At 37.3% G+C, this 27415-nt stretch overlaps 1 protein-coding gene across 1 annotated transcript in view; it reads right to left on the reverse strand.

Moving 5' to 3' along the window:
- Window positions 1-9382: 9382 nt before the first annotated feature.
- Window positions 9383-27415, reverse strand: part of LOC104540010 (neurexin-1-like) — a gene marked incomplete at both ends in the record, with an annotated part of 31071 nt that continues 13038 nt past the window's right edge. The window contains 3 exons of the mRNA XM_010183696.1: window positions 9383-9483; window positions 11873-11992; window positions 18193-18366. Of these exons, the coding sequence (XP_010181998.1) occupies window positions 9383-9483; window positions 11873-11992; window positions 18193-18366 (395 nt within the window). The remainder of the gene's footprint in view (window positions 9484-11872; window positions 11993-18192; window positions 18367-27415) is intronic.

Consider the following 27415-nt stretch of genomic DNA (forward strand, 5'->3'; position numbering starts at 1 on the left):
TGTTCCCTGATCATATGCTTATCAGGTCTTTATGTGTACCAAGCCTGACATTTCTGAGCAGTCTTGCACTCTGTGAAAGAGCTATACAGATGGCTTTGTACACGAACAGTAAATCTGACTTTTTTTAGAATGTGTCCAATTTACTGCTCATGCAAAACGTAAGTATACTTGTGCAAGGGTTCTGACATTTCCCAGAAATATGGGGTAACTGTTATGCATATGCTGTACAGCATACAACTGCTTGAAGGAGAAACAGTGCAAGGGGGGCTTTAATTACAATTATACCTCCACAATGCAGGTAAAGGTGAAGGACTAAAGTGTCCCTTCGGCTTCTCCTTGTGTGATGAAGGGTTGTGGTGCTTCTGATTCAGTACAAGAGAGTTCTGGCCCAAAGTCAAAACCAGAGATATGAGTTGGCTATAAAAGTATCAAATATGTGACAACCTCCATGATTACAGATCATGAAGTTAGAAGGAAAGGCTATTTACAGGCTATAAGCACCAAATAACATGAGTATTTAAAGCAAACAAATGAACATAAGCAAAGATATGACCATCTGCCACTTACAAAATCAGTGGTTAAAAATCAACTTTCCGATTAATTTTTGACCAGGTAGAAAAGCCAACCTACCATTACTACTGGACCATAAGAAAACTCATGACTGTAATTAACCTAAGTCCAGGCTAACATGTTTTGGTGATCCATAAGATGGCATAAAGAAGAAAAAAGGAGAATAGAATTTCAAACAATTTCAAAAACCCTGGGTTTAATTTCAAGAAACAAGTTTAATAGTTGAGGGAGAGGGAAAATGCTATGACCATATATGATGACTTTGGATTTCAACATATTTAAATTAGTCACTCAACTGGTCATTTGAGACTCAAATTGTAACTGAATTTCAGTTTGCTGGTAGCAAGCATCTGTCCTGGCCTTATTTCAGGATGCATATGTGCACCTCTGCTCCCCAGCACACAACATTTGTATCATATAAGTGATCAAAAAACCTTATTATTACAGGGACTGAGCACCTTCAGCTCCTATTTTTATGATCTCTGAATAGGAGGTGGTGGTTCTTCAGAGCTGATACTTTTAAGCAGCATTAAACTCCCAAACTCAAAATGCTCTGACCTCTCCATGGAATATATAACATAATCTAAATATCAGACCATTGATCTGGGTAGAAGTTTTCTTAAGATTTACACTGTTTAAAAGGGAGAGAATTTTAAAACAACAAACATGCTATAGGAAGGACTTCCTTATATGGTAAAGCAGACTCAGAGCTTAAGATGATTTGCAAATGGTATCTGTAAATATTAATGCACTTTGACATTGAATACTGCATAGCATACATTTTAAGTGTTTTTTAGTGTGTGAATGTTCACAGTGAAATGATGTGTGCCTTCTCATGTCTGTTTTCAATTCAAAGTATGGCTTCATCATAAAGAGTAATAGCATAAAGCCTAGCAGCATGAACGTTCCTTCAGAATTAGCACCAAATTGACAAGTATCCTTAACGCAGCCTTTAAACTGGGTTTGTGGGAACTGAACAGCTTCATGAGCATTAGCTGTTCTTCACCCTCTTATCCACAGTTCTAACTTTACCACTCCGTATTAAAAGTGGTCAATACCCAGCTTTGACCACTTTTAATACGGAGTGGTTTTCCCCAGGCTGGGACTTCATTTTGCAGTTGCCTTCATTAAGCAACCAGACAGTAAAGCCTTCTAAAATTCCTTCAGCCCTAGGAGTACTGCTTCCAACAGTATTTTTTCATACTATTATTACTCTCTTACCTTTTTTCATACTTTTCTAAAGTACCTACACAGAAAATAGTTAAGACGACTTCCAAACACAACATCAGTATACAAGATTCATAACCCTAAGTCAAAATGACATATCGAAGGATCTTAATCATCACATGTGGTGCTGAGAGAATAAGTGTGCTTATGAATGTACGTGCTAAGAAAAACATGGAAATTTCATTTGGAGTAACTGCTGGTTAGGTCGACTTGGCAGGCCAAAAGTTGTCAAAATAGGAACAATATGCATCCTGTAGCATGGGTACAAAGACATGAAAGCTGCAAAAATGTTTGTATAACGTATCCTTCTCTGTGCCTTGCCATTACTCCAGTGCATGCTTCCATTCTCAGTTTCTGAGGAATTACACAGATCTGTAATTTGGACTCCAGAACACCTTAATTTACCCAAATAAAATTCAGGTCTTTTTGTCCACACTGCTTTTAAAAGAAAGGTTTTCTTTGCCTCAATTTTCTGCAGCACATGGCAAAAATGAACACGCAGAAGACTGTGAAGATGGTACCAAGCTACCAACAAAATCATGCTTTGCAATGAGTATAGCAGTTCCTCATATGTATGTAGTTACTTTGAATCTAACCTACCTGTCTACCTATCAAGCCAGAATACATCCTGGGGAAGATCAGGTTGCCTTAGTAACCCGAGTCCAGTTGTACAAACTTCAGAAAGACTGAATAATTTTATCTTTCCAAAGCATGATTGTGCATCATTGTGCCATTATACTTGAACATCTTATGCATAAAATAGATATATATTAAGCAAACTCCCCATATACACTTTAAGCTACTCTTATGCAATGGGTTATAAAAGACACTGCTTTTGTGACCCCTGCAGCTGTCATCTATTAAGAAAACTAGCACTTACTCACTGCTGTTTTTGGGGGGTTTGTTGAAGGAGAATGACTGACACCATTACAAAGCTAAACTTCTACTCCAGCTGTGTCATGTATAGTGATTAATTGTGTTCAGAAAACTACTAGCTACCCAAAATTGATTTTAATATATGATATTGTTGGATATTGCAAGACTGGGGAATTAAATTAGTATCTTTCAGAGAAATCTGTGAGAAAGAACAGTGCAGCACTCATCCTCTATGCTTATTACAGTGAATAGCTTTTGGCTACACAAATTTCAGGCCCGAATTGTACATAGCACGTATTAAATTGTAATAATTGAAAGTTCTAGAGAAAGGGATCTAATGATACCCAACAGAACAATTTTAGTTTCATGAGAATATATTTAATTAACCCTTAATCATTTTCACCTTTGTGACACTGGAAACACTTCTAGGATTTGATTTACAAAATTATTGTGCCATTAATAAGAGAAAGATATTATTGACATACCAAAATCCAATTTAATTACGCCTTTGATTCCTCCAGAGGCAGAGAGAAGCTTGCAATTTTCTGACACCATGTTCCATTTTTAATATTGTAAAATAGAAAATACCTCCAAGTAGGCCAGAAATATTGCATAATTGCTTCTATCTGAGCTACAAGAACAACTATAACAATGTATTCTGACTACTTGGAAAGTTCCTCTCTGATTTTTTTTCTATATCAAGTATCCCACTTAAAACTTTACTTATTACTGCTTGTTAGAAATGTTCTCACAAGTAAGAGCTTCTACAATCACTGTCAAGTAACTTTCTACTATTTTCATTTTTAAAAGGGACAGTTTGTAATGTATTTAAGAAACAGAAATTGCTTAACTATTTTAGGCATGGATAGCCCATCTGACTACTCCAGAATTTTATGTAAACAAGAAAAAAATTCTAAAACTTGTTTTCAGACTGTCAGCATAAGCATGCTGTTAACTTACATAATTAACAGACTGATATATCTTAATGAAAGGCCAAAATTTACATACTACAAAATCCACATGAAACAGAGGAGAGAAAAAAAAACCAACCCAAAACTATTATGGCTGGGCCACTAAAACCTTGAAAAAAATGTTATCTGTGCATCATGTTCCATAGTTCTGCTGGAGCAACATATTCTCTCATATAACATCACAGGAGCCTGACAGCTCAAAGTGCAGTCTATCCTGATTAGGATTCCAGTAAGAACAAAAGTAAAAAAAAAAGTAATCCTTGCTCTTTTTACAGTTTTTCTAATTCTCCTAAACACCTCAACATTTCTGCATCTTCAAGACTGCGTGTGTGAAGTCCTACTTCCTTTGAAGTTTATACAAATTAGGACACTGATGTCTGTCACCAGAAATTCCAGATATTCATTACAGAGAGATAGTGGATAAGATAAGCTGAACAAATTGAGATTTCTTCAATTAGTTCATTCCAGCTACTTGCCCTGCATTGTAATTTTGTGTGCAGCTATCTTTATTTCTCCTGTGTACTACAAGCCTCTGTGGCAAAATAATCATATGAAGTATTTAGGCTGGTATGTTATCAGGGACAGATTTTTTAATTCTCAGCTACTGGAGATGAAAATCAAATGTGTTTTAAATTACTCTTAGGAATTTTCTATGCCTTTCCTTAATAGCAGGTTATACATTCATTGGTAGGTAGCAACTACGAAGTCTTAGCCAAGAGTATGCAATATTATTTTGGAAAGTACTACTGAGTGACTCTGATGGTTACGTTATCTTTCAGTCACTGGTTTAATTAAGCTTCTTTATTTTGTATATATCCTAATATTGTATATATTTTGTATATATAGGTCCAAAAGATGCAGTATCCATAACATTTAAATCAATTAATAAATGCGAAAGAAATATATGCGGTAAAATTATTTAAATCCATTATTGGTGTAATACTGGACTGATAATGTAAACAGAGATTTTGTGAATACCACCCTCTGAATTGCATTCCAGAAGAAGGAATATATTGTGAGAGAAGAATGACTATCCGTTGTCAACACCATATGATATTTCAGAAGACTCTAAAATGTCAGTGGCATGGATAAGAGAAAATAAAAAATACTCCTATTTTTTATAGGAGTAAAACCAGAATGATATATAGGAGTATAAATAGAGCGTGTGGGGTTTTTTTGTAGAGAATATATATGCATACACAACATTAAACACATAAAACACTGCAAAGTTAAGGAAAGCCAGGTCTACACTTTATTATTCTGTGCAATATTAAATTACCTGTCCTTGCATATGGATTATTACATAATTGCCAATTACATGTTCACAAAGTATAAGACTCTTGTCTTGTTTTGTGTGAGAATGCACCTGTCCTGATCAGAGTTCTGCAGTGAAGAAGGCTGGTGCTTATAAAACTGCTCACTTATTGCAGAAGTTGAATGCTGACTCAATATTTAGGGTTTTTGTGGTTCAAAGTATAACCTCAATATTACTTAGTGCGCTCTCAAAACACTACATTGAAGAATCATTCAGTTCTTCCTGGAATTTTTATAATGTCAAATACTCTAATATCCAAATCTCTCATAAACTTTAACTACTGTATTTTCACAGTTCCTAGCTTTTACTATCCTCAGTAACAGCCAAAAATATTCACTGTTCAGTGTGTTCAATCTGAAATAATTAGTATTTGATTTTCTGGAAACATACATGTTTCAGTCCCAATATTGAGTGACCAGCATGGTTTCAAATCAGAACACAGATTGTTAGCTTAGCAAGAAAATGACAAATTCTTAAGTACCAAATCCACTGTCATTTAATAATACATGATTTCCCCTTCTTAAGTACATACTGGGCATTCCTAATAACCTTCTTGTCCGTAATACGTTTGGAAGTGGCTCCCAGGCATATTTTCTCCATCACCTTTCCAGTGATTGAGGTGAGGCTGAACAGCCTGTAGTTTACCAGTTCTTCCTTCTTGAAGACAGGAGAAATATTTGCTTTTTTCCAGTTCTTAGGAACTACCCCCAATAGCCATGACATGATAGATAATCAAGAGCAGCACTGCAATGACTTGTGACACTCATGGCTGCCTTCCACCAGGTCTCAGGAACTTGCACATATCTACTTTATTTAGATATTCCTGAACCTCATCTTTCTCCACCAAGGTAGGTCTTTGTTGCTCCAGAATTTCCCATTGGTTCCAGGGCCCTGGGATTGAGGAAAGTGCTGAAGAAGACCGAGTATCTTTGCTCTTTTGCACGTCCCTTGCCATGAGGTCCTGTCACTCCATGCAGTGGCAGGTCCACATTTTCCTGTTCTTTCAATGCTGGCAGGAGCCCTTCTTGTTACCCTTGCCAGATTAAGTTCCAAGTAGGCTCTGGCTTTCCTAAACCCATCCTTGCATGCACAGACAGCATCTCTATATTCTTCTTGGGGCACCTGCCCCTGCTTCCACTTCTTGCATACTCCCTTTTCATGTTCTTTTGTCAGAAGCTCCTCTTGCATTTTGCTACTTTTGCTTGATTTTCTGTATGTTGAAAATCTAACAGTTCTTTTGGGCCTGAACTTCCCGACCATGACAACCCTGATCCCTTCTTCCTTGTTTGCAAGTATGTGGTCTAGCAGTATGTCTCCTTGATCACCTGCGCCAGCAAGGAAATGCACTCCAGACATCTCCTAGATTACTTATGTTTCCCCTCCAACAGATACTGGGGTAATTCAACTGCCCCATGAAGACTAGGTCTGCAAATATGAGGTGTCTTCAACTTGTCTGAGGAAGGTCTCATCTATTTCTTCCTCCTTATTAGGCAGTTTGTAGCAGATACCTATCACATCATATCAGACTAAAGTCTGCCTTCTAACCCTAACACATAAGAACTCAGCCTGTGACAAAGATGCTTTTGCCCTACCCTGGAAGGTGGATTCCATCTTTTCCTAGCAGGTCTTCCTTAACTCCTTGTATAATCGCCAATTAAACTGTCCCACTACACAATTGTTATAATAATATCCAAACACATTTAAAGTAAAATCTAACCATCACTACAGTTGCAAACATAGCTGAAAGGCGGTATATCTCTATAATGGAATAAAACATCAAGAAAATCATACATGTTTTATGTGAAACCATTTAGTAATATTGACACAGTTCTCCATTTAAATAAAGGCTTTTGATTTTTCCTGATAAAGAGTCTAAATAAAACAGGAGAACTTTTAAAAAAAGTCTTGTTACTCACAGTGGTCGAGAATGTCAAATTCCTAGTCAGAAGAGTGGTGAAATTCTAACCCTTCAGAAATGAATTTAAAGTGTTGACACAGTGTTAGCTATACCATCACAAGTACAACACCAATACATTATTCCCTTATGGTAACAGACAGTGTTGAAGATGCCCTGTAATTTGGCACAGAACATTTCTATACTAATGTAATGTGACAATGTTATTATGTCTGCTATTTTCTATGCCATATTTTCTATGCCATAATGACATTACATTCGCTAATAGGGCTATACTTAAAAACTGCCTGAGTAAAACAGATGTAAACCTATAGAAAGTACATAATCTCTTATAGATTTGTTTTGGGTTTTGATTTGTTTTGCCAGAGCAATTTTCAACCCTACTCTTATAAAAAAGCTGAATTCCCTGGGAGAATGGCTTTCACTGCACAACCTGCTGTTAGAAATATTTACTATGTTCATGATGTATTTTCTCAGAGTTGTTGCATGCAGCCATCCATTTGTAAGAACAGCCATTAACTGCCCTTTCAGTAAAGCCTTCTATATAAGCCTATCTTGTAGGAACAACTGCTACTGGTCTGCTTTACACTTATCAGTGTAACACTTCTGTCTGTCACATATAAAGATCACTGCTGCCCTGAATCTCCAAGTGTCATATCACATCGAAAAAGAAAATTATAATCTCTATAGCATCTTGGGATCAAAACCTCTCCTGCCTTGTTTATATTCCAGTAAATATTAAACTGCAGCACACAAAATGTTCCCACCTGTGCCATCACAGAAGCTTACAGTCCACAGGCATCCCATAGTCACTGCAGTGCAGTACTGAGATTTGCAACTAAGCAAGAATTTTGTGGATTAAACTGTGGGTTTTCCTGACTACAGCTGTAAAACTGTAGCCTCACCCTCAGCTGGCCCATGTAATTTTTTCTAGGAGTACATTCCCTAAACTTCTCCTTCTCTCTAGCTGACACATAGAGGACACTTTTGGACTGGGAAAGAAACAACTTGCCTTACATGATGTTTATTTTGAAAGAACTTTTAAAAAAATCTTCATTTTAAGCTGTGCACATTTTCACCTGGAATAATACACTGAACGGCACAGGAGTAATCATTTGCTGTTACAGGAAAGATTAAAGAAACTTCTTGCACACTGTATTAGTGGAATGTATTATAACACATTTCAAGGAACTCTCTGTTTTGGAAATTAAGGACAAGAATGGTACATGTGAAACATTTTCATTGTAAAGCCTAGGAACAATACGTGTCAAATCTTCGTGCACTGAGGTTACTATGGGAATCATGCTGAAAGTATTAACTCAAATACAGCAAGGTAATTTGTGCATATTTATGCAAATTGCAGATGATACAAAACCGGGAAAAGTGGTTGACAGACCAGATACGTATGCTGCCATTTAGAAGGATGCTGACATGCTGGAGAAGTGAGCTGACAAGAAGCTTGAAAAACAAAGTAAAATGCCAAATCCTGCACCTGGGAAGAAATAACCCCAAGCACCAGAACAGACTGGGGCCTGACCAGCTGAAAAGCAACTTTGCAGAAAAGGATCCTGCTAGACACCAAGCTGAACATGAGTAAGCAATGTGCCCTTGTGGCAAAGACAGCCAACAGCCTCATTGGCTGCATTAGGAAAAACGTCGCAGAAAGGCTGAGAGATGTCTCCCCTCTACTGAGCACTGCTGAGACACATCTAGAGCACTACTTTCTAGTGCTGGGCTCCCCAGTGCAAGAGCAACATGAGCACACTGGAAGAAGTCCAGTAAAGGACCACAAAGGCAATTAAGGGCTTGAAGCATCTCTTATACGAAGACAGGATGAGAGAAGAGGGACTGTTCAGCTTGGAGAAGAGAAGGCTCAGTGGGAATCCTATCAATGTTTTAAAATACCTGATGAGTAGGAGCAAAGACAACAGGGACAGATTCTTCTCAGTGGTGCTCAGTGACAGGACAAAAGGCAATAGGCACAAACTGAAAAGCGTGAAATCTTACTTAAATATAAGTAAATTGTTTGTACAGTGTGGGTGACTGAGCACTGGCACAGGCTGCCCAGAGAGGCTGTGGAATCTCCATCTTGGAGATATTGAAAACCCAACTGGACACAACCCTGGACAACCTGGACTAGCTGACTCTGCTCTGAGCAGAGGAGTTGGGCTAGACAATCTAGGTCCCCTCTCATCTCGGCCATTGTGTCATTCCAGAATTTCTACTCAAATATATTACCTAAGAAATAGTGGAACAAAACAGTGGGGAGGCGTGGTGGGTAAACCATGGAACAAAGTAACAGGGAGGCATAGTGGGTTAATCCTGGTTAAGGGCCAAATTCCCACTCATCTGCTCATCCACTACCCTTTTTCTGACCTTGGTGTTCCCTCTGCTGTTTCTCACTCTTTTTGTTCCCTCTTCTTTAATCTGTCCCATATTTTGGTAAGAATGGCCTACTTTCTAAGCATGTCTTCATTGAGGTGCCACCAACTTGGCTGAGGGACTCACCTGTGCCCTATGGTGGGTCTGTTGGATCTGGTTGTGTCTGGCATGGGGCAGTCCCAGCCTCTCCTCACCAAGGCCAGCCTGCAGATCCCCACTGCCAACATCTGGACATGGACATCCAATACAGGAGTAATGCAAGTCTGCATAAACCAGGAACTTTTAACTGTTTCTCTTATGACCACTAAAATTTAAAAATAAGTAGTCACTTTTTGGATTTGATAAAAAAAACCTCTACCCATGAGATTCTGATGTCCTGAATACTCCAGTTTACATAAAATTGAAAATTAAAAAAAAAAAGCAGTAAATCCAAATGCAAAGTAAGCCAAGGGCCTGGCTGAGTAGCAATACTGGGTTAGATTTCAGCTTCTGTCAACCAGCATAGCTCCACACAAAATCTGCAATGGAAACATGCTCACACACACCGCTCAAGAACATGCCTACATCCTTCTGAAGGGGATGCAGTGTTTCAGCAACAAGCAGGTGCTATTCCAGACCTGCCACTGAGATAATCTTTCTTCACGTGATAGGAATTTGTCTTACTTCAGTGCCGCAGAAATCTAGCCTGTGGTGTGCAGCCTATGCAAGTTACTAGAAACTGTGGTAGCATTCTGTCATCCCTCTTTCCATTGTGTTCTTCCCAAACACAGCAGAGAGCAGTCTAGGAGCATCTAGATGACACCGAGATTACAACATCATTTCTCCACCTTTTTCTCACATACACTATTACAAAACTTCTCTCATTAGATTTGTTTTGCAGATTTTTGCTATCTGAACTAATCTGAGGAGTCAAGTTAAAGTAGAAACTAAATGTATTATATTTACCAGACTCTGCATTCTATTACAAAACATCCATAGCTAGGATAAATTTATATTTCAAGTTTATGATAGGAGAACATTAAAAAAAAATCAGAAAAAAGTACGTATTTTTGCAGACTGTACTGAAGGTATTCCTTTACCATCATCAGAAACAGTATACTGAGAATTATTTGATTGTCTGCAATGTAGTCCATAATGTCACCATACAAATGAGTCTTCAAAGACTTGTAAATATCTTTCCAGACATCAGTTACTACTAAGACAAAGTTATAAACAGAGATTTTCCTTTGCTAGATGTGGAATATATAACTTCTTTTTCATAGCTTTTAGTTACTTTTTGGCAGAACTCAAAGATCACAGAAGAACAGAAACAACAACTTAAAAGTAAAATAGAAATAAACCATTTTCTCCTGCAGTAGATAGGGGACTGAACTCCTTAAAAATATAAATTGAGCAGTATGATTAATCACTCACATTGCTGGGAAGGGCAAACTCATGTACATAAAGTAAACCCAAACCTTTGCTCAAATTATAAAAAATTTTTTTATACCACATTTCATTTCTGTAGTGTGACAGCAACTGCCAAGAAACAGACTGAAGTGAGCCCTTTCCATAGTTTCCAAACACAGTCAAGAGAGAAAAGTAAAATTTTCATGAGAATAATTAATGTAGCTTTTACATATAATTAATTTTCTAGCCTTGTGCTAGAAACAATTTGAACCAAAAGCTCTACAGACTATAATTATTCTGTTATTTTAGGGTTTGTCCAAGAAAGTATACCTTGCTGTAGAGCAGAGAACCAGAACAAGACATAATAATAAAAAATGCTTGACTAGAAAGTCACTTTCTACCATCAGTCATTCATTCAGATAAATGTATACAAATAGAAGTAAAAATGCTTAGCCTTAAAGAAATTCCCTCTTCATTTGGACATAAAAACGTGCAACATTTGGATATTTCAAATGCGATAAGCTAAAAAGAAAACTCAGTAGCTCACTTTAATCAGTTACCATGAATCATTATGGCTCTTGCATTACTATTCCACTTTCACTTCTGCATAATTCTATATAGATCAATAAGCCTAGATTGGAATAAAACTAGATTATGACATTGGTGAATCAAGCCTCTTATTTTTGACACATTTAAGCTTTTCCTGAAAGACCAGATGGTTAGTGTATGTTATATAGTTTTATTCAGATGAAATTTAAAAGAACTAAAATACTCAGCATGCTTTTATTATTGGCATGCTTAATGTGTCACCTAAAGAAATCCACAAAGGGAGATAATGAGCCTCGTCAACTGTTTCATAGTAATTATAGCCCTCATGATATAATGCTACAAAATTACAATATAGCTTAAGATAATAAAATGCAAAAGGTTTTTTCAATCAGGAAAAAAACCCATATTTGTAACATTTATGCAGGAAAGAGATTACTTTAACCAGGTAACCATCAGTATATTAGAAATGAAATCAAACAATAAAACCAAATTCTGTCAGTGTTTGATATTGCATATCGTCCGAGATTTAGACCATATATTTTAGCTATGTTCTTCCCACAGGGTTAGCCAGTTCATTTAAATATCTAATATTAAAATAATACAAAGCTTCAGACACTTGCTTCAAATAGTGCCTTAGAGCTTGCAAGCACTCAGATCAGCGTTATTTAGTGTACTTACGGTCATTGCATAACGGTCCACTAAAGGAGGTCATACTACAGTCACAACTGAATCCATCCCACTGCTGTAAGCACACTCCCTGGTTTGCGCATGAATCCTCTTGGCAGGTTGTGCTGGGGCCTGATGAGAACATACAAAAAAGGACTTGCACTTTGTCTTCCAAAGAAAGGTATTTCTCACTGGATCACATTAACTAGCTGCCAACATCTCAAATCAAATGAGCAGACAGTTATCAAGTAAAATGCACATAAACTTGCTGATTTTGTAACAGCATGTAATATTAAAAGGGTGGATTTGCTTTAGTTTTAAGACTGATATGTCAGACACTTAAGAATGCAGAAAGTGAAACAGAGTTATTCCAAGTACAGTGGGAATGTTAACTTTGTTGTGAGTTATTTCTTAATCTCGTCTCAGACGAGTAACTGGCTAAACGTTGTCTAAAAACCTTAGTATTATTTTTTTCCTGTAAATACATTTCAACTAGCAAAGCCAGATGCCACAGAAAGCAAAACTTTGGGAGACAAAAGTAAAGATTGTAAAATAAAACTAAAAACAAAACAAAATGAAGCAATGAAGCTACACTATATAATGCTTTTAATCCCACAAGTTATTTCAAATTATTTAGGTCTGAAATTAAGAGAAGTTTGGGATTCTTTGTTGGGAATGTTGGCAAGTACTGATTCGCATGCTTTAGGGATCCCATGCAGGTTCCTTTTTTAAGGGGAAATGCTGAAAATCAGACTACTAATAAAACTGGCATGCCAAAATGTGACATATGCATGAAAAACAAAGCTACTCTATGTCTAGAGAATCATAACTAGACTACTGAAATATAAAGAAATTTGAAAAGGAATGATCAAAGCACTAAAGCAATCACTATACAAACATATTCAAGACTGAAAGCCTTTATGCAAACTACGCTGGAAAATGAAGGTTCATGTAGCCCATTGTTTTAGATATATGAAAGACAAAATCTTAAGTAAAATAACACATTTTAGTTCTGAAATGTACAGAGCATTTATTGCAGAAATCCAACTGTGCATTGGGGGTTTCAGTCTTGTTTAATACACACAGGGCTATCTACCTTGCAAATCAGCTTTCATCAATGCAACTTTGTCAGCAAAATAAAAAAGCAAAATATATTAAATGTTAGTAAGCAATATTGAAATGGCAGCAAACACAGAAAAAAAACATTCAGAATAAAGTGCATGCTGCTGTTAAAGAGAGAAAAAAATGCCATATAATGCAAACAAATTAATGCTAATAGCCATAAATCTTCAGGCAAGCCAAAATAAGAAAGCAGTAATTTGCCAGTATTTTAATACAAATATAATGGTTAATTGAGCTGATGACATGTAATGAAGGAAAATTAAAAGTTGGGGGTTTTTCTTCCTTGGATAGATATGAATGCATTAGTAGACCAAATGCATGGCTGAATCCTGACTAGCCATTTGTCATGTTCAGAAACACTGAATTCGAGAATAATTAGCACCATCATACTCTCTTGGTCTTTCTTTTTTCTAGCCTTTTCTTTGTGACTGGTGAATGAAGACCAAAATACAGATCATGAACTACAGATTACTATGAGCTCACATACATATTTCTCACTGACTCTTCACATTACAAGGAAAAATTTGGTTCTGGGATTATTAAATTATCTTAAATTGTTTTGGAGAAGACATATCAATATCCACTTGAAACTCCCACTGCAAGTCATTGATGACAGGGCAAAACTGGTCCAGATTATATAAATATCCTAAATCATCCTATAGAAAGAAATCCACTTAACCTTTCTTTCACATTACAGCTCCTTCAAAGACGTCAGTGTGGAATTTTCTTCTGATTTGCCAGTATTTTAGAAAAATCTATAGCAATATGATTTAAGTCAGTTCAATGGCCACTTGCTTTAAATGAGGCACTGCTGAAGCACACGTCTGGACCAGGGCCTGCACAGTCATCAGTGCCATTAAGAATGAGGGCAGCATACGGTACATTCCTATGGTAAAACTGTTAACTGCTCTATTTTCTCCTGTTCAAATAATAATAGCAATACTAATAATACCCATAAGTGATTTACTGCACTAGGCAGACATAGGATAGTGATTTCCTTTTCTTTGGAGTTTTGAGCCCAGAAGTTTAAACATTTGGGCATTACATCACCCTTTCTTGAGCTGAGGATTATAATGACAGAATCCTGTAGCTGACAAGACAAGACACATTTCTTTTCTCACCAGATTCTGCTACTCGGAAACTTTACAAAGATGAAGTGAAAATATCTGTAGGTGTTTAAATGTTATATATTCATGCATTTATTTACACTTTAGTTATGCAATGTTAAATTTCCTCATCTTTGCAAAAGTAGAGCACAAGTCACAAGGACTTAAAAGTACATAAACTGCAGGACCCTGTAGGCACATTGAAAATTGCATGCTAAAACACACATATTTGGAAAAAATACAAATAGGATCTTGTTACAAAGCAGAGGATTTTACTTTTTATGAAATTGCTACTCAGCACTTTTTGCTTATCTATAGCAGTCATTATTCAAAAATTGATACCAAGACTAACCTACATATAAGAATTTCTTTTAATAAAAATAGGCTTTTTCTTTAAAGAGGAGGTAATGTTGGTAAATAATATAATATCTACTGTAACAGGTTCATATTTTCCTATATATAATACAGAACTAAGCCTTTTAGTAAAAATACTGTAATACGCTTTTCAAGCACTCACCTTTTTATTCACATTTACATTTCAATATTGTAATTTATTCAGTCTTCACTGCAGACTTTTTAATTGACTAGATTTGGACTCATTTGCATTTGTCTTATGTGAGGGCTTACATGCTATATATTACACAAAAAGTATTGTTAAGTAGTATGTAAAAAGTTTTACTATATATTGCAAGAACAAATTCCACGTCTCACCAACAAGAATTTTCATGTGTGTCAATACTTGAAACATTTCATGTAGTTCATTTAACACACAAGTTATATTATATTACACATGCACATGCATGCACACAGTGCATTTTCCTCCTAAATATATTAAAAGTAATTTTTATCATTCTGTAATTTCTATAATTCTGCTTTATTTAAAGCGTGTAAGGAAACTACAATGGATTTGACTAGAGAAAAACAGGGCTGACACTTACAACCTGGCTCTGGGGTTTGCTGTTAACAATTCAAAGAGCTAGTTAGCATATTTATGTTTCTAGCTGTTAGTTTCTATATGTTCTAGCCATTGAAAATTTGTCAACAAGGTGGTTTCAGCCAAGTGTAAATTATATTCAATGCTCAATGATAGAGAACAGAGATATCTATTTGCCTGTGGCTGAAACTTTGAAATGCAAGCCTTACACCTTGCCACACCAATTCCACGCGTGGGTTTGCAAAAAATGTTCCAAAGAAAGACTTTTTAACATGCATATATGACAGTAAAGTTATTGAGAAATAGCAACCTTTTAAGAACAAAATCCTAAAGGATAAAATTAATTAGCAGTATATTATGGCTTCACAGTTCAACAGAAGAGAGAAAAACAGTTTTCAACTCAGGTTTATTTATTTATTTTTTTAAGTACCAGAAAGTTAGTGAATTCAAATCCATAAGAGTCCAAAGAACATAAACTCCAAGTGCCTCACTTCTCAGGAAAGATTTTGCAGTAGGCTGATGTCCTCACGAAGGACATATACCCACCAGCATAGCCAGCTGTTTATTGGGTTGAGAGTGGCAGTGACTAATACACATTGTTTTGAAATTAATTCTTCTGCTGTGCCCTGAGCCCCTTGGAGTTGATATCTCAGGGGACTTAAAGAGGTTACGCATCCCATTGCAGCGTGAGACATGCAAAACTGCTCAGCTCTGTAAGGATGGCGACAGGCCTGCCTGTACACAGCAGCAGAGCTATGGGCCGCTTGAGGCATACAAGAGACTTTTGGGAGGCAGCTAAATTTGCGAGTGACTTAAACTAAACTTTAGGTGTCCAAACATCTTTTTGTAAATCTGATCCATGGTCTGCAGAGAAGAGACTGACAGATAGGTTAGACAGGAAGACCTAAGGTTAATAATGAGATTAAGAGTTAACTTCCAAGTGTTAAGCAGAAAGCTTGGAAGGGAATATTTCGTTCCATGCTGTTAAAGATTTCCTTCTGCAGGCAAAATAATTTTGATGAGGCAGTTCTCTAGGAACCAGGCAGCATATCTGGTTTGACCATTTTGCTTGTGTCAGCTGATTTTGTTGTTGGAAAAAGCTGACCCTCCACCAAAAAGGACAGCGTTTGTAAGGTCTTTATTAAATTGTTGGTAGCTTTTTTAAGTTCACTAACAGCTGAGTTATGCCACTGGTTTAAAAGGTGAACTTGCACTCTAGGCCTGTGGCAACATTTCTTTGAAGTACATAAAATTAATTTAGAAAATTACAAAGAAAGCTATGACATGCATAATGGAATTAAGGCATACTTTGACTCTGAAGGGATGGTGCAGACATGGAACTTGCTAATGTCATTCAGAAAGCAGAACCTAATTTTCTAAACTCTGTGACAAACTAATTTATACATATTTTTCCATTCCTGATAGAAATAAAGGGGCACTAAAGCTACGGAAAATTAAGTTGTGAATTTTACATATTTCTATGTGCTATCAATAAAACTTATACTGTTAACTAAAGGTAGCAGGTAAAGAATGAAAAATTTCCACATGTACAAACATTCTGTAGACACAACAAAAGGAGATACAGAATTTATTCACCAAAAAGCTTTATCTGGTGAAGCTTGAGGAAACGCCCCAGTCTGCTTGGATTTTTTGCTATGTCTATTTGCAAACTTAACAAACTTGATATCAAAATCATCCAGATTACAACTTGAAATTGTAGTCTCATTTACACATTTTTTTTGTCCAGAGAAAAATAGCACTTGAGAGAGGAGAGAACACATAAAACTGAACATAGTCAAAAAAATTCAGAATTATGTGAATAAAATATATATGCAGGGACAGAGAAGTGATTTAAATTATTCCATAAATCATAGTAAAAATAAAGTGGGATTAAATGACAGCTGGAAAAATAGCTAGAGACTTACACCTGTGAATTACAAATACAGCTCTTCTAATTCTGTCCTAACTTAAACTCCACAATATTCCAACTGAGTCAATAAAGACACAGAAATGTGACATAAGACATACTTGGCTGTTACTGATTTCCAATAGAAAGGATCATGACAATACAAATCTCAAGGGTGAGCAAAAACAGAGAAGATGGAAAACTGATCTTAAACAGTTGAATAAATTAGCCATGAATTAATGAATTAAAAATGTCTGCTTTAAAAAAGGAATTAATTAGCTAACGTCTCAGCATTAGCTAATGCCTAAGTGTTATGAAGTTATAAAGGACTTCACTGAAGCAAATTCTTATTGTTTCTATCATTAATTAAAATATATAAAAAGTAAACAAAATACATGCAAAATATCTTGCCACTGGAGAAGGACAGAACCTATACTAAACATCTAAGAATTTAACTCATGTTCTCAGATCAGTCAGTCTCTGTGCTGTAGGGCAGGTGGATACTTGCCTCTGTAATACTAAAAAAAAAATGCAGTCTTTATGTAAGAAAGGGTCACAGAATCACAGAATCACAGAATCACAGAACGTTAGGGATTGGAAGGGACCTCAAAAGATCATCTAGTCCAATCCCCCTGCCGGAGCAGGAACACCTAGATGAGGTTGCACAGGAAGGCGTCCAGGCGGGTTTTGAATGTCTCCAGAGAAGGAGACTCCACAACCTCTCTGGGCAGCCTGGTCCAGTGCTCTGTCACCCTCACTGAGAAGAAGTTTCTTCTCAAATTTAAGTGGAACCTCCTGTGTTGCGGTCTCACCAGGGCAGAGTAGAGGGGGAGGAGAACCTCTCTCGACCTACTAACCACCCCCTTCCTGATACACCCCAGGATGCCATTGGCCTTCTTGGCCACAAGGGCACGGTGCTGGCTCATGGTCATCCTGCTGTCCACCAGGACCCCCAGGTCCCTTTCCCCTACACTGCTCTCCAAAAGGTCTTTCCCCAATTTATACTGGAACCTGGGGTTGTTCCTGCCCAGATGCAGGACTCTGCACTTTCCCTTGTTATATTTCATTAAATTATTCCCTGCCCAACTCTCCAGCCTGTCCAGATCTCGCTGGATGGCAGCACAGCCCTCTGGCGTGTCAGCCACTCCTCCCAGCAAACAAGATCAACTAGAAGCAAGTAAACAGAGTGCACATATCAACAAAACTCTGCAGGATTTGCACCATACTTTCACTATGATATAAAAATAATCAGCGTAATTAATACCTTCACATCCTCTTTCTATTTGCCCATTGCAGAAGAGAGCATCTGAGATTAGATCAGGGAGCCGTCCATTCAAGTCAACTGATGCAAGACAGCCTTGGAATCCCTCTTTTGCATGCACCAGTTTTGGCAAGGATTTATACATTTCTTTGGCCACTCCTCCAATGTACAAATCACCTGTTAAGGAGAAATAAATATTAGATACAGATAAAACCCTTGTAGAATCTGTGACCTCCTTGATCTTCTGTCCTTTTTGTGCTGAATGACAGGTATCTTGGAACAGACAGGTATCCGACCAAAGATCATCATGATTACATATCCAGTACACTGAGATAAAAAGGCAGTAAGTGCAACATCAAGTTTAGGGACACATCTAAGAAGAAATTTAGAGGTACCATTGTTAAGTAGTGAAATGACTGATTCTCTCCACAAAAGTTCATACCCTGTGTCAGTCATGTGGGAACAGGAGGAGTTAGAAGCCTTTAAAATGGCAATCTACACACTGAGCAAAGAGAACTTTATTGACAAGAATAATTCTGACAACAGGCACATATTATAAACAGCTTTCTTTGATGAACTTCAGACAACTAACACAGGACTGAAAGCGAGTGCTTTTTTTCTTTTGAGTAATTAATAGCTCTGAGACTTACTTTGAAAGGACATAACTTCTCTGAAACACTGACTCGAGGGGATGTTTTTTTTTATTTAAAACAATTCAGGCTCTGCCTTTCATATGTTTGGTGGCTCTGACGAGCAGAACAGTGATCTTTCAAACCAACATAACCTACCTCCCTAAAGTGTGCCTTACGTGTCATACTATGGGCTTACCTGGGCGCTTTTCATACCTGTTGCTGAACACATGCTACAGAAAAGAATCTGAGATTTGCTTGGCCAGAGAGGTGAAGCATGCTCAGCACAATCACAGCCCTAGGTAAAAGGCTTCAGTTCTTCTCCTGGCAGGCAAGACTTGCTTGATTCCTTTAGTCACAGACAGAAGGTAATAAAACCATATTTTCCTACATCTTACATGAGCTTACTGTCCTACTCCATTATTCTCTAACTTGGAAAAAGCCTACAGGCAAGCCCCTTTAGGCACACAGGAAGAGGACCGTCTGAGTTCTGTTTCAAGGAAGGTGCTTATGGGAGCATCTGACTCTCAAGCATCACCCAGTGACAAAATTCTTAACCTGTGAATAAAATCCTCACTGATTACATGTTTAGTACTAGCATAAATTTTCAACAGACTATCTGAATATACATTCTAATCTACACTGTGCTTTCCACTGTGTCCCTCAGTCTGGATGATTTTGGAGCCTAGGCTACAGGATGTACCAAACAATGTTTCTGGCTCACCTCAAATGCAAAATTGTTAATTTCCAACGTGTTTACTAAGCTGTGTAGGCAGATTTTATAGCAACAGACTCAGAATGTACTAGCAAATGTACTAGCTATCACCACTACCCTATGTGGCTAATTTTAAACCCCTTCTTATCAGTATAAGACGCAATCACACCTTTTCCTGCTTCTCCTGGCATACTTGTTTGTTCGCAAGGAAGTGGAATTTAGTGGTGTTTGTAAAGGTTTACAGTCTGCCTGCAAGGAAATGGCCTGAAAGAAACAAATATCTATCAGGCTGTGAAAAATTTTTATTCACTACATACCAGCCCTAAAACTCATCTGTATTTGAATTAGTGAAATGGAGGTAAAAAGCTTAGGAACATGCATATTATTGATCTTATAAGCAATCCAGCCAAAAGTCTTAGCAACCATTATAGTACCATACACTAAGAAACCTCAAGCTTTCTCCATTCTATGTAGAAAATTTGAAAGAAAAAAAAAACTGCTTTCCTCTAGAGCTCTGAGGTACAGTATAAATCTCAGAAGCTTGATATTAGACATAACAGATAAAAAGATGGTGATCCATATGTTCCCACAAATAGAATGTAATTCATTCACAGCCAAAAAACTTCTGTATTTTTCAACCAGCTGAACTGGAAACAAAGTAAAAACTCTTGCCTTATGATAAAGGTTCTTAATCTTTTTCTCAGGTGGAACACCTAGAAAGTAAAGCCCTTCCAGGTTTCCTGAAGTTCTGTGCTTTCAGTCATTATCAGCTCAGAACAGAGAGATAATTCATCTCAGTTGATTCCAGTAGACTTAAAAGAGGGAAACTCCAGACAACACCACTAAGGAAATCATTCCTATGCTTAAAAGGTTATACTTGGTCTATTGTTCATGACATGTGCAACTTCTTTTTAAACCTCCCAACATGTATACTGTCCAAAAAAACATTTATATTTTGTACTGGTTAAACCTTTAAAACCACACTTTCAAACTGGTCCCCTGGTAATTCCTTAGATACATCACTCAAGCATACTGAGGTTGCTATATACAGTCATATAGCAATTGCTAGTTATGATGAATGGCTAATAGAAGTCCAGGTCCGTGTGCTAACATACGAACCTGAACTAAGAATATTTGCTCCTGAAAATATACACAGCCATATTTTAAACTAGATATCATATGCACAGAAATATGATACATTGAGTCCAAATAAACTGTTTACTTACAGTTCCTTAATACTATTGATAATTCGAAGTGATCATTATATGCTATTGAAGATACAGTTTCCACAACCAAAGACATGTTCTTTAACTTTCTTAAAAGATCAGACGAATCAGCATAGCATAATACAAATTCTCTTTTTCACTTCTTATGTAGGTACAGGCTTACTATTGGAAATATTACATGCTCTAAAACAGGATTAACCCCTTGTTGTATATCTACCTACTTACTCTTATGAATTACATGTAAGTTATTTCATTAAGTAAGGTATCACAGTTCATCAGATCAATAGCATGAGATCACGACACTATTTAAACTAGCTGCAGCCTAAATGCAATACTGCTACCACTGAAAATGTGTGACTATTTCAGGAGTTGTGCAGAAAGTAAAATGTAATTATACTATTTCTTTCTTTCTTTCAATGGATGAGCATTTTTTAAAGTGCACATAGAAAGGGATATACTTGTATTACAGTGCTAACTACAGTTTCTGGAACTAAAATTTAGCCATTACCTTTCATGCCTGTATTTTCTTCTGAAGTTTATTTTAATTTTTAAATGCATTCCTGAAAAAGTCTCAATTCTTTTTCATAACCATCCTGACATTCCTTAATTTATAAAGGAAAATAACCAATTTATATAAATTATATCAACTGGCATAAACAAAGTAGCAGGTAATAAAGAAGTGGGTGAGGGAATAGAGTGCTCCAAGATTTCCTTCTGATCTCTGGGAAAGCTTCAAATAAAGCACTTTATTTGAGAGCAGGTACTCCTTAATCTCGCAACTCTCTTTTTACATTAGAAGTCATTACAGAGTTAATCCCCTTTTATTTCAAGAGGGAGGATTGTTCCTCACCTTCATTTTTCTAAGGCTAGAAAAATAAGTATGCTACTATGTTTCTCACTGGCATGTTCATCGCAGGCCAGAGGAATCAACTGGAAGGCAGCACTTTCAGAGCTACAAATCGTGGCAATAATAGGACCAGCCAGTTATATCATAAGCACTTACAAAGTAAAGAGTTTATTAGGTTTAATTTATATCTTTTACATTTAATTAAAACCGTCATTTATTCCAACAGGAGCTTTCCTATTTACATTTATGTAACTCTTTTCTGACTTAGTGCTGAACTGTGCTTTGAGGAATGAGTGAATTTAACACAGAAACAAATTGCTAGCTAATAAAGGAATCCAAGTTCTCAATGTATTCATTACTGGAATCACACTTACAAAAAAATGCACAGAACACCACACAACAGTGAGTCACACACAACTGTTGGTGAAACAATACTGCCAAATCCTTCTGTAATAAGTAATCTTTTTTTATCCCAAGTATCTATATTTCTTCGAAATAAGAACTTTGCAAATGCTAAATCAAAGAAATGCAAAATAAAAATTGAAGACGCTGTTCTATTTGCTTCTTTTCTGAATAAGTAGCAAAAGTATCTTATTTGGCACTACTGACATTGCTGACAGGTCACCCCACAGATTTTCCTCTCCTGATTCATGACCATACCCAAGAATTCTTACATGATACATTGTCACGGCTACCATTGTCATCAAGCATTAGTAGAGAGGGAATTACTATCCACATGTTTATAACGGTAACAGCAACGAGTAAATTCTGCTGAGGGAACAAGTAGTTTAACCATGACACAATACGGCTTCTTTACTCTCTGAAATTCGCATGTTTTGTTCTACATACCTGATGTTCATTTCTTGAACACCATTCTAGACAAGAAATGAACACCATTCATTCAAATATGGCTCTGTGTATGAATGAAAACAAAACAAAAAGGAGGAAATAAAACATTAGAAGTAATTGTGGCTTGGCTTTTTTGTAACCCATAAAGCCAGAATCCCTGGAATGCTTTTATATGGCCACACAAAGGCACCTTCAAATCCATCACTCTCTCCAGAAGCAGACATTCTGTCCCTTCATGTATTGTTGTGCTGCTGGTTTCAACTGTACTTTTGGTTATTCTCTTAATTTCTCTTTCATTTTAGAAGAAGTTTCTTTGTCTTGTTTTCTAGTGTCACATTGTACTAAATCACCACTACAGCTAGGAACAAGAGTACTTCTGCAGTGTACCGGAGTGTTATCACTCCTCAAGAAAGAGATGGAGAGCCCTGTCATAACATGGTGGCTTCTGAAAGCGCAACAGGCATCTCCACAATTCCTTTATATGACATATGAAAATACAAAGGAACATCTGGCTGTGATGAAGCCGAAGTGTCAGGCACACTTTTCTCCAAATCCACTATTTCAAAATGATCAAGCATATAACAGCTCCTTCCCCGAGGCAGGCAAAGAGGAATGAAGACTGCAAAGACTTAGAAATACCATAGGGAAAGTCTAATATTGAAAGAAAAACGTGCTCACTTTCTTCAAGTCCTTCATAAGACAGATGATTTGCTGCTACAAGATCAATAGAAATGGCCTTGTTGTATCGTAATAGTTGCACAATAAAGTACCAGATGGAACTCCACATAAGAAGACCCGCACAATCTCAATTCATGGTATTTTTTAGGCAACTGAAATGTGAAAATAAATTACTTCCACGCAAGCTGAATATACACTGTCTCAAACACAATAGACAACATCCTGACTTTGCATCAAGGGATATAGCCTCTAATGAAAATGTCAGGTAGGCATCTAGAAGAACTGATATTCAATAAAATATAGGAGCATGCTTGTCCTTAATGACTTTTTCCCCTTTTCAGCATACAAAAGCAACTACCTACTCTGTGCAATAGGCAAAGCAGTTACTTTTCTTTCAGATGTGGGGTTTTAGCACACTTCAGAAAAGGAATTGGGCCTGAACAACACGTAAGTGGTGATTCTAAAGTCTCTCCCCACTTTCATTATTCATCACTAAGCATTTACTTTTTGTTCCGTATGAAAAAAAAAATTGATCCTTTAAAAATGATGAAATATAATTATTCTTTTTTTTGAGTAAGTCAGGAAGCCTGCTGTAACCATAACCCAATAATAAATTGAAGGACAGTTGACAAAGACTTAAATGATGCATCTGCACAGCTTCTGCAGCACATACGCTCTAGCATATGGCTTTTCAAATTTCCCTTTATAGTAGAGAATATGTTCTTGCCATGCATTCACAGGCCTGTTTGGTGCTAGATTCGAACATGACTGAATTTCGTCTACCACTTGCAAGGGCACTTGAGGGAAGACATGAACATGTAACCTTAGTGCTTTATGCTCACTTATTCACTTCAAAGAGTCCATTCTGTAGCTTCAGTATTGATTTATGGTTGAAGTCTTTTGGTTTTGATGTGATTTTTTTTGAAGAAAAGTAGGTTTTTCAAATATTTTTCCTGCTGGAGTGATGAGCTTCATCACTTTTAGACTCTCTCTCACTTAAGAAGGGAAAGGGCAGCTAGTTTACTCATCTAGGCTCTGCTGAGTTAACTGTCCTTTCAAATATTTTGGGAAAGATGCACTTAGACTCATAGAATCATTAAGGTTGGAAAAAGACCTCTGAGATCATCAAGTCCAAATGTCAATCCAACACTACCATACCCTAAAGTGCCACACCTGCACATGTTTGTAACATCTCCAGGGTTGGTGACTCCATCACTTCCCTGGGCAACCTGTTGTATCACATCAGTTGTATGATGTGACAGGTGTTGCATTCCATCTTCCACATTCCCTGTATTGATAACTAAGCAAGGCAAAATTATTACAGGCAAAAAAAGAAAATTTATCAGTTAGAAAATCACACTATTAGGAAAGAATACAGAAGATAATCTTTTCAGACCAATTCTATACTGCCTTCAGTATCTTCCCTGAATATCCCATTAAAGGTACTCAAAAAAAGAAATCACCAGCACTGAAATGCTGGCACTGTGGGTTTTCTTTAGCCATCCTTATTATCATGTAGGATGTATCGTAGTTATTTGTAAAAAAAAATATCCAAAAACCTTTGAAGATATTTCCTCCCTTGGCTGATATTTTTCTTTTCACAGTTTAATTGTAGCACTGTGCCATAATCCACACTGACAGAAAAAAGTCAGTGAGGATTAGGAGGTACCAGAGAGAACTCACAGTTGATGGGTTCACCATGGAGAGCAGCTCACAGGTTTCTCTTATCACCAATTTCTACAGCAGCCTACACTGAAGTTATACCTGCTGCTCTACCTTTCTCCAAGTCTCCTGAGTCCATCACATTACTCATAACCATGCTAATCTCATAACTACATTGAAGACTTTCCACACTTGGTACAAATGTGCTTCTGTCTAGAAACCTCTTCTCATGCTATTGCTACACTGCTCGCTGTTTTACATCTCAGCTCTGCTGAATGTGCTTTCCATTTCTGCATTCAGCTGTTGGTGCTTAGTTTTCATTCCTGTTACACTTTTTGGCCCTGCTCAGAACTGTTCAATGCTTATGCAAATATGCCTATGTGTCATAAGCAAGCAAAGGTATGTGGTAGAAAGTGCGAAGGCAGGGAGTGGGAGAGAAAGGTACAACACAACAATGTCCTTAGCAGCTAAGTTTTCAATAAACAAAAGTAGATGCTCAAAAGGTAAGTGCTCAAGTCTGAACATTTCCCTAGATTTTTCCAGGTTAAAATCTACCATTTCTCCCACAGTCCCATTCTCAAATGACATGTATTCTCAAACAAGAAACAATTACACAAAAGCATTTAACATTTTCTTGACAATAACAATTCTCAGATTCCCAGGCACTTTATTTGGGCACATTATTGGGCTCAATTCTGTTTAATATCTTTATCAATGATCTGGATGAGGGGATCGAGTGTTCAAGTGTTTGTAGATGATACCAAATTGGGCAGGACTGTTGTTCTGCTTGAGGGTTGGAAGGCTCTACAAGGGAATCAGGACAGGCTGAATCAATGGGCTAAGGCCAATTGCATGAGGTTAAAAAAAGCCAACTGCCGGGTCCTGCACTTTGGTCACAAAAACCCCCTTGCAATGCTACGGGCTTGGGGAAATATAGCTGGAAAGCAGCCAGGCAGAAAAGGACCTGGGGTTATTGGTTGACAGCTGACTGAACATGAGCCAGCAGTGTGCCCAAGTGGCCAAGAAGACCAACGGCATCCTGGCTTGTATCAGAACTAGTGTAGTCATCAGTAGTGAAGTGATTGTCCCTCCGTACTGGGTATTGGTGAGGCTGTACTTTGAATACTGAGTTCAGTTTTGGGTCCCTTACCACAAGAAAGACATTGAGGTGCTGGAATATATCCAAAGAATAGCAAAAAAGCTGGTGAAGGATCTAGAGGACAAATCTTATGAAGTGCAGCTGAGGGAACTGGATTTGTTTAGTATGGAGAAGAGGAGAATGAGGCAAGGCATTATCACTCTCTAACACTACTTGAAAGGAGGTTGCAGTGAGGTGCGTGTCAATCTTTTTCCCCAGGTAACAAGTGTTAAGGTAAGAGGAAACAGCCTCAAATTGTGCCAGGGGAGGTTTAGGTTGGATATTAGGAAGAATTTCTTTACTGTAAGTGTTGTCAAGCACTGGAACAGGCTGCCCAGGGAGGTGGTTGAGTCACCATCCCAGGAGATATTTAAAAGATGTGTAAATGTGGCACTTAGGGACACAATTTAGAGGTGGACTTGGCAGTGTTAGGTTAATGGCTGTACCTGATGATCTTAAAGGTCTTTTCCAACCTAAATGATTGTATGATTTTATAACTCCTCTTTGTTTCCTTTTTACCCCTCTGAAGACTAGATGGAAAGCACTGGCATTGAAAAGGATTAAACAGATGTAAAACCAAAACAGTCTGCTTGTCCAATGGACTGTGGGGAATATTGGTGATGCATGTTAAATGGTAAATAATAAAATGTAATTGCCATATAAATGTGCATAGTAATCCATCTCTCACAGAATTGATGCTATGCCAATTACTCTGTATGAGGGGGATGGTTCTGGTGGAGATGTGAGGCATTCAAGCATATCAAATGTCTTTCATTTCTTTCCTGTTCTGACCACTTCTGTGCATTGTATACACCTGAAAAATAGACAAAATCTAATGAAGCAGGCATTTTCATGGCATAGTATGCTCAGATTTCCCTTTCTCTTGGTATTATTCTGAAATTCTTTACTCACTCTCTGCTTTAATAGACAACATATGCTCTTAGCAGAGTTTGTTTTCAAAACAGTGAGGAATTCCTCTTTCCAACAGGCACCCTAGACTTCTGAGATCATAATCTACAAAACTCTTCCTTTAGCTAGTACTTCAGGCAAGATTCTCCACATAAAGCTACCAAAAAGCTGAGAGGTTAAACATTCTCACTTTGGAGGCAAGTCTGCAGAGGGAAACTCTTTATGTGATATTACCAACCTCTTGGTCAAGACAATCACCTCCAGACTCTGAGGACATTACTGAGGCTGCTCAGTCAGTATACTAAGCCATGAGGATGGTGCTTTCACACCCACAGCAGCACATTTTGAAAACAAATTTAGGATATGCTTCTTAGCTAGGGGGGTGGTGCTAGGATTCAGTGGGATGTATTTACACTAAATATTGAGATTTTTCAGTAAGTTTTAAGAGCATACATGCTTCCTATATTAACCTTAGCATAACTTCTACTTAGTAATTCCATAAGGGCTTGAAAGAAATCCCACAATCAGCAACAGTAATAACCTGCCTGCCAAACAGCGTTAGGAATGTAGGGA

The sequence above is a fragment of the Mesitornis unicolor genome, unplaced genomic scaffold (assembly GCF_000695765.1).
Source record: "Mesitornis unicolor isolate BGI_N332 unplaced genomic scaffold, ASM69576v1 scaffold15994, whole genome shotgun sequence".
Taxonomy (NCBI): Eukaryota; Metazoa; Chordata; class Aves; order Mesitornithiformes; family Mesitornithidae; genus Mesitornis; species Mesitornis unicolor.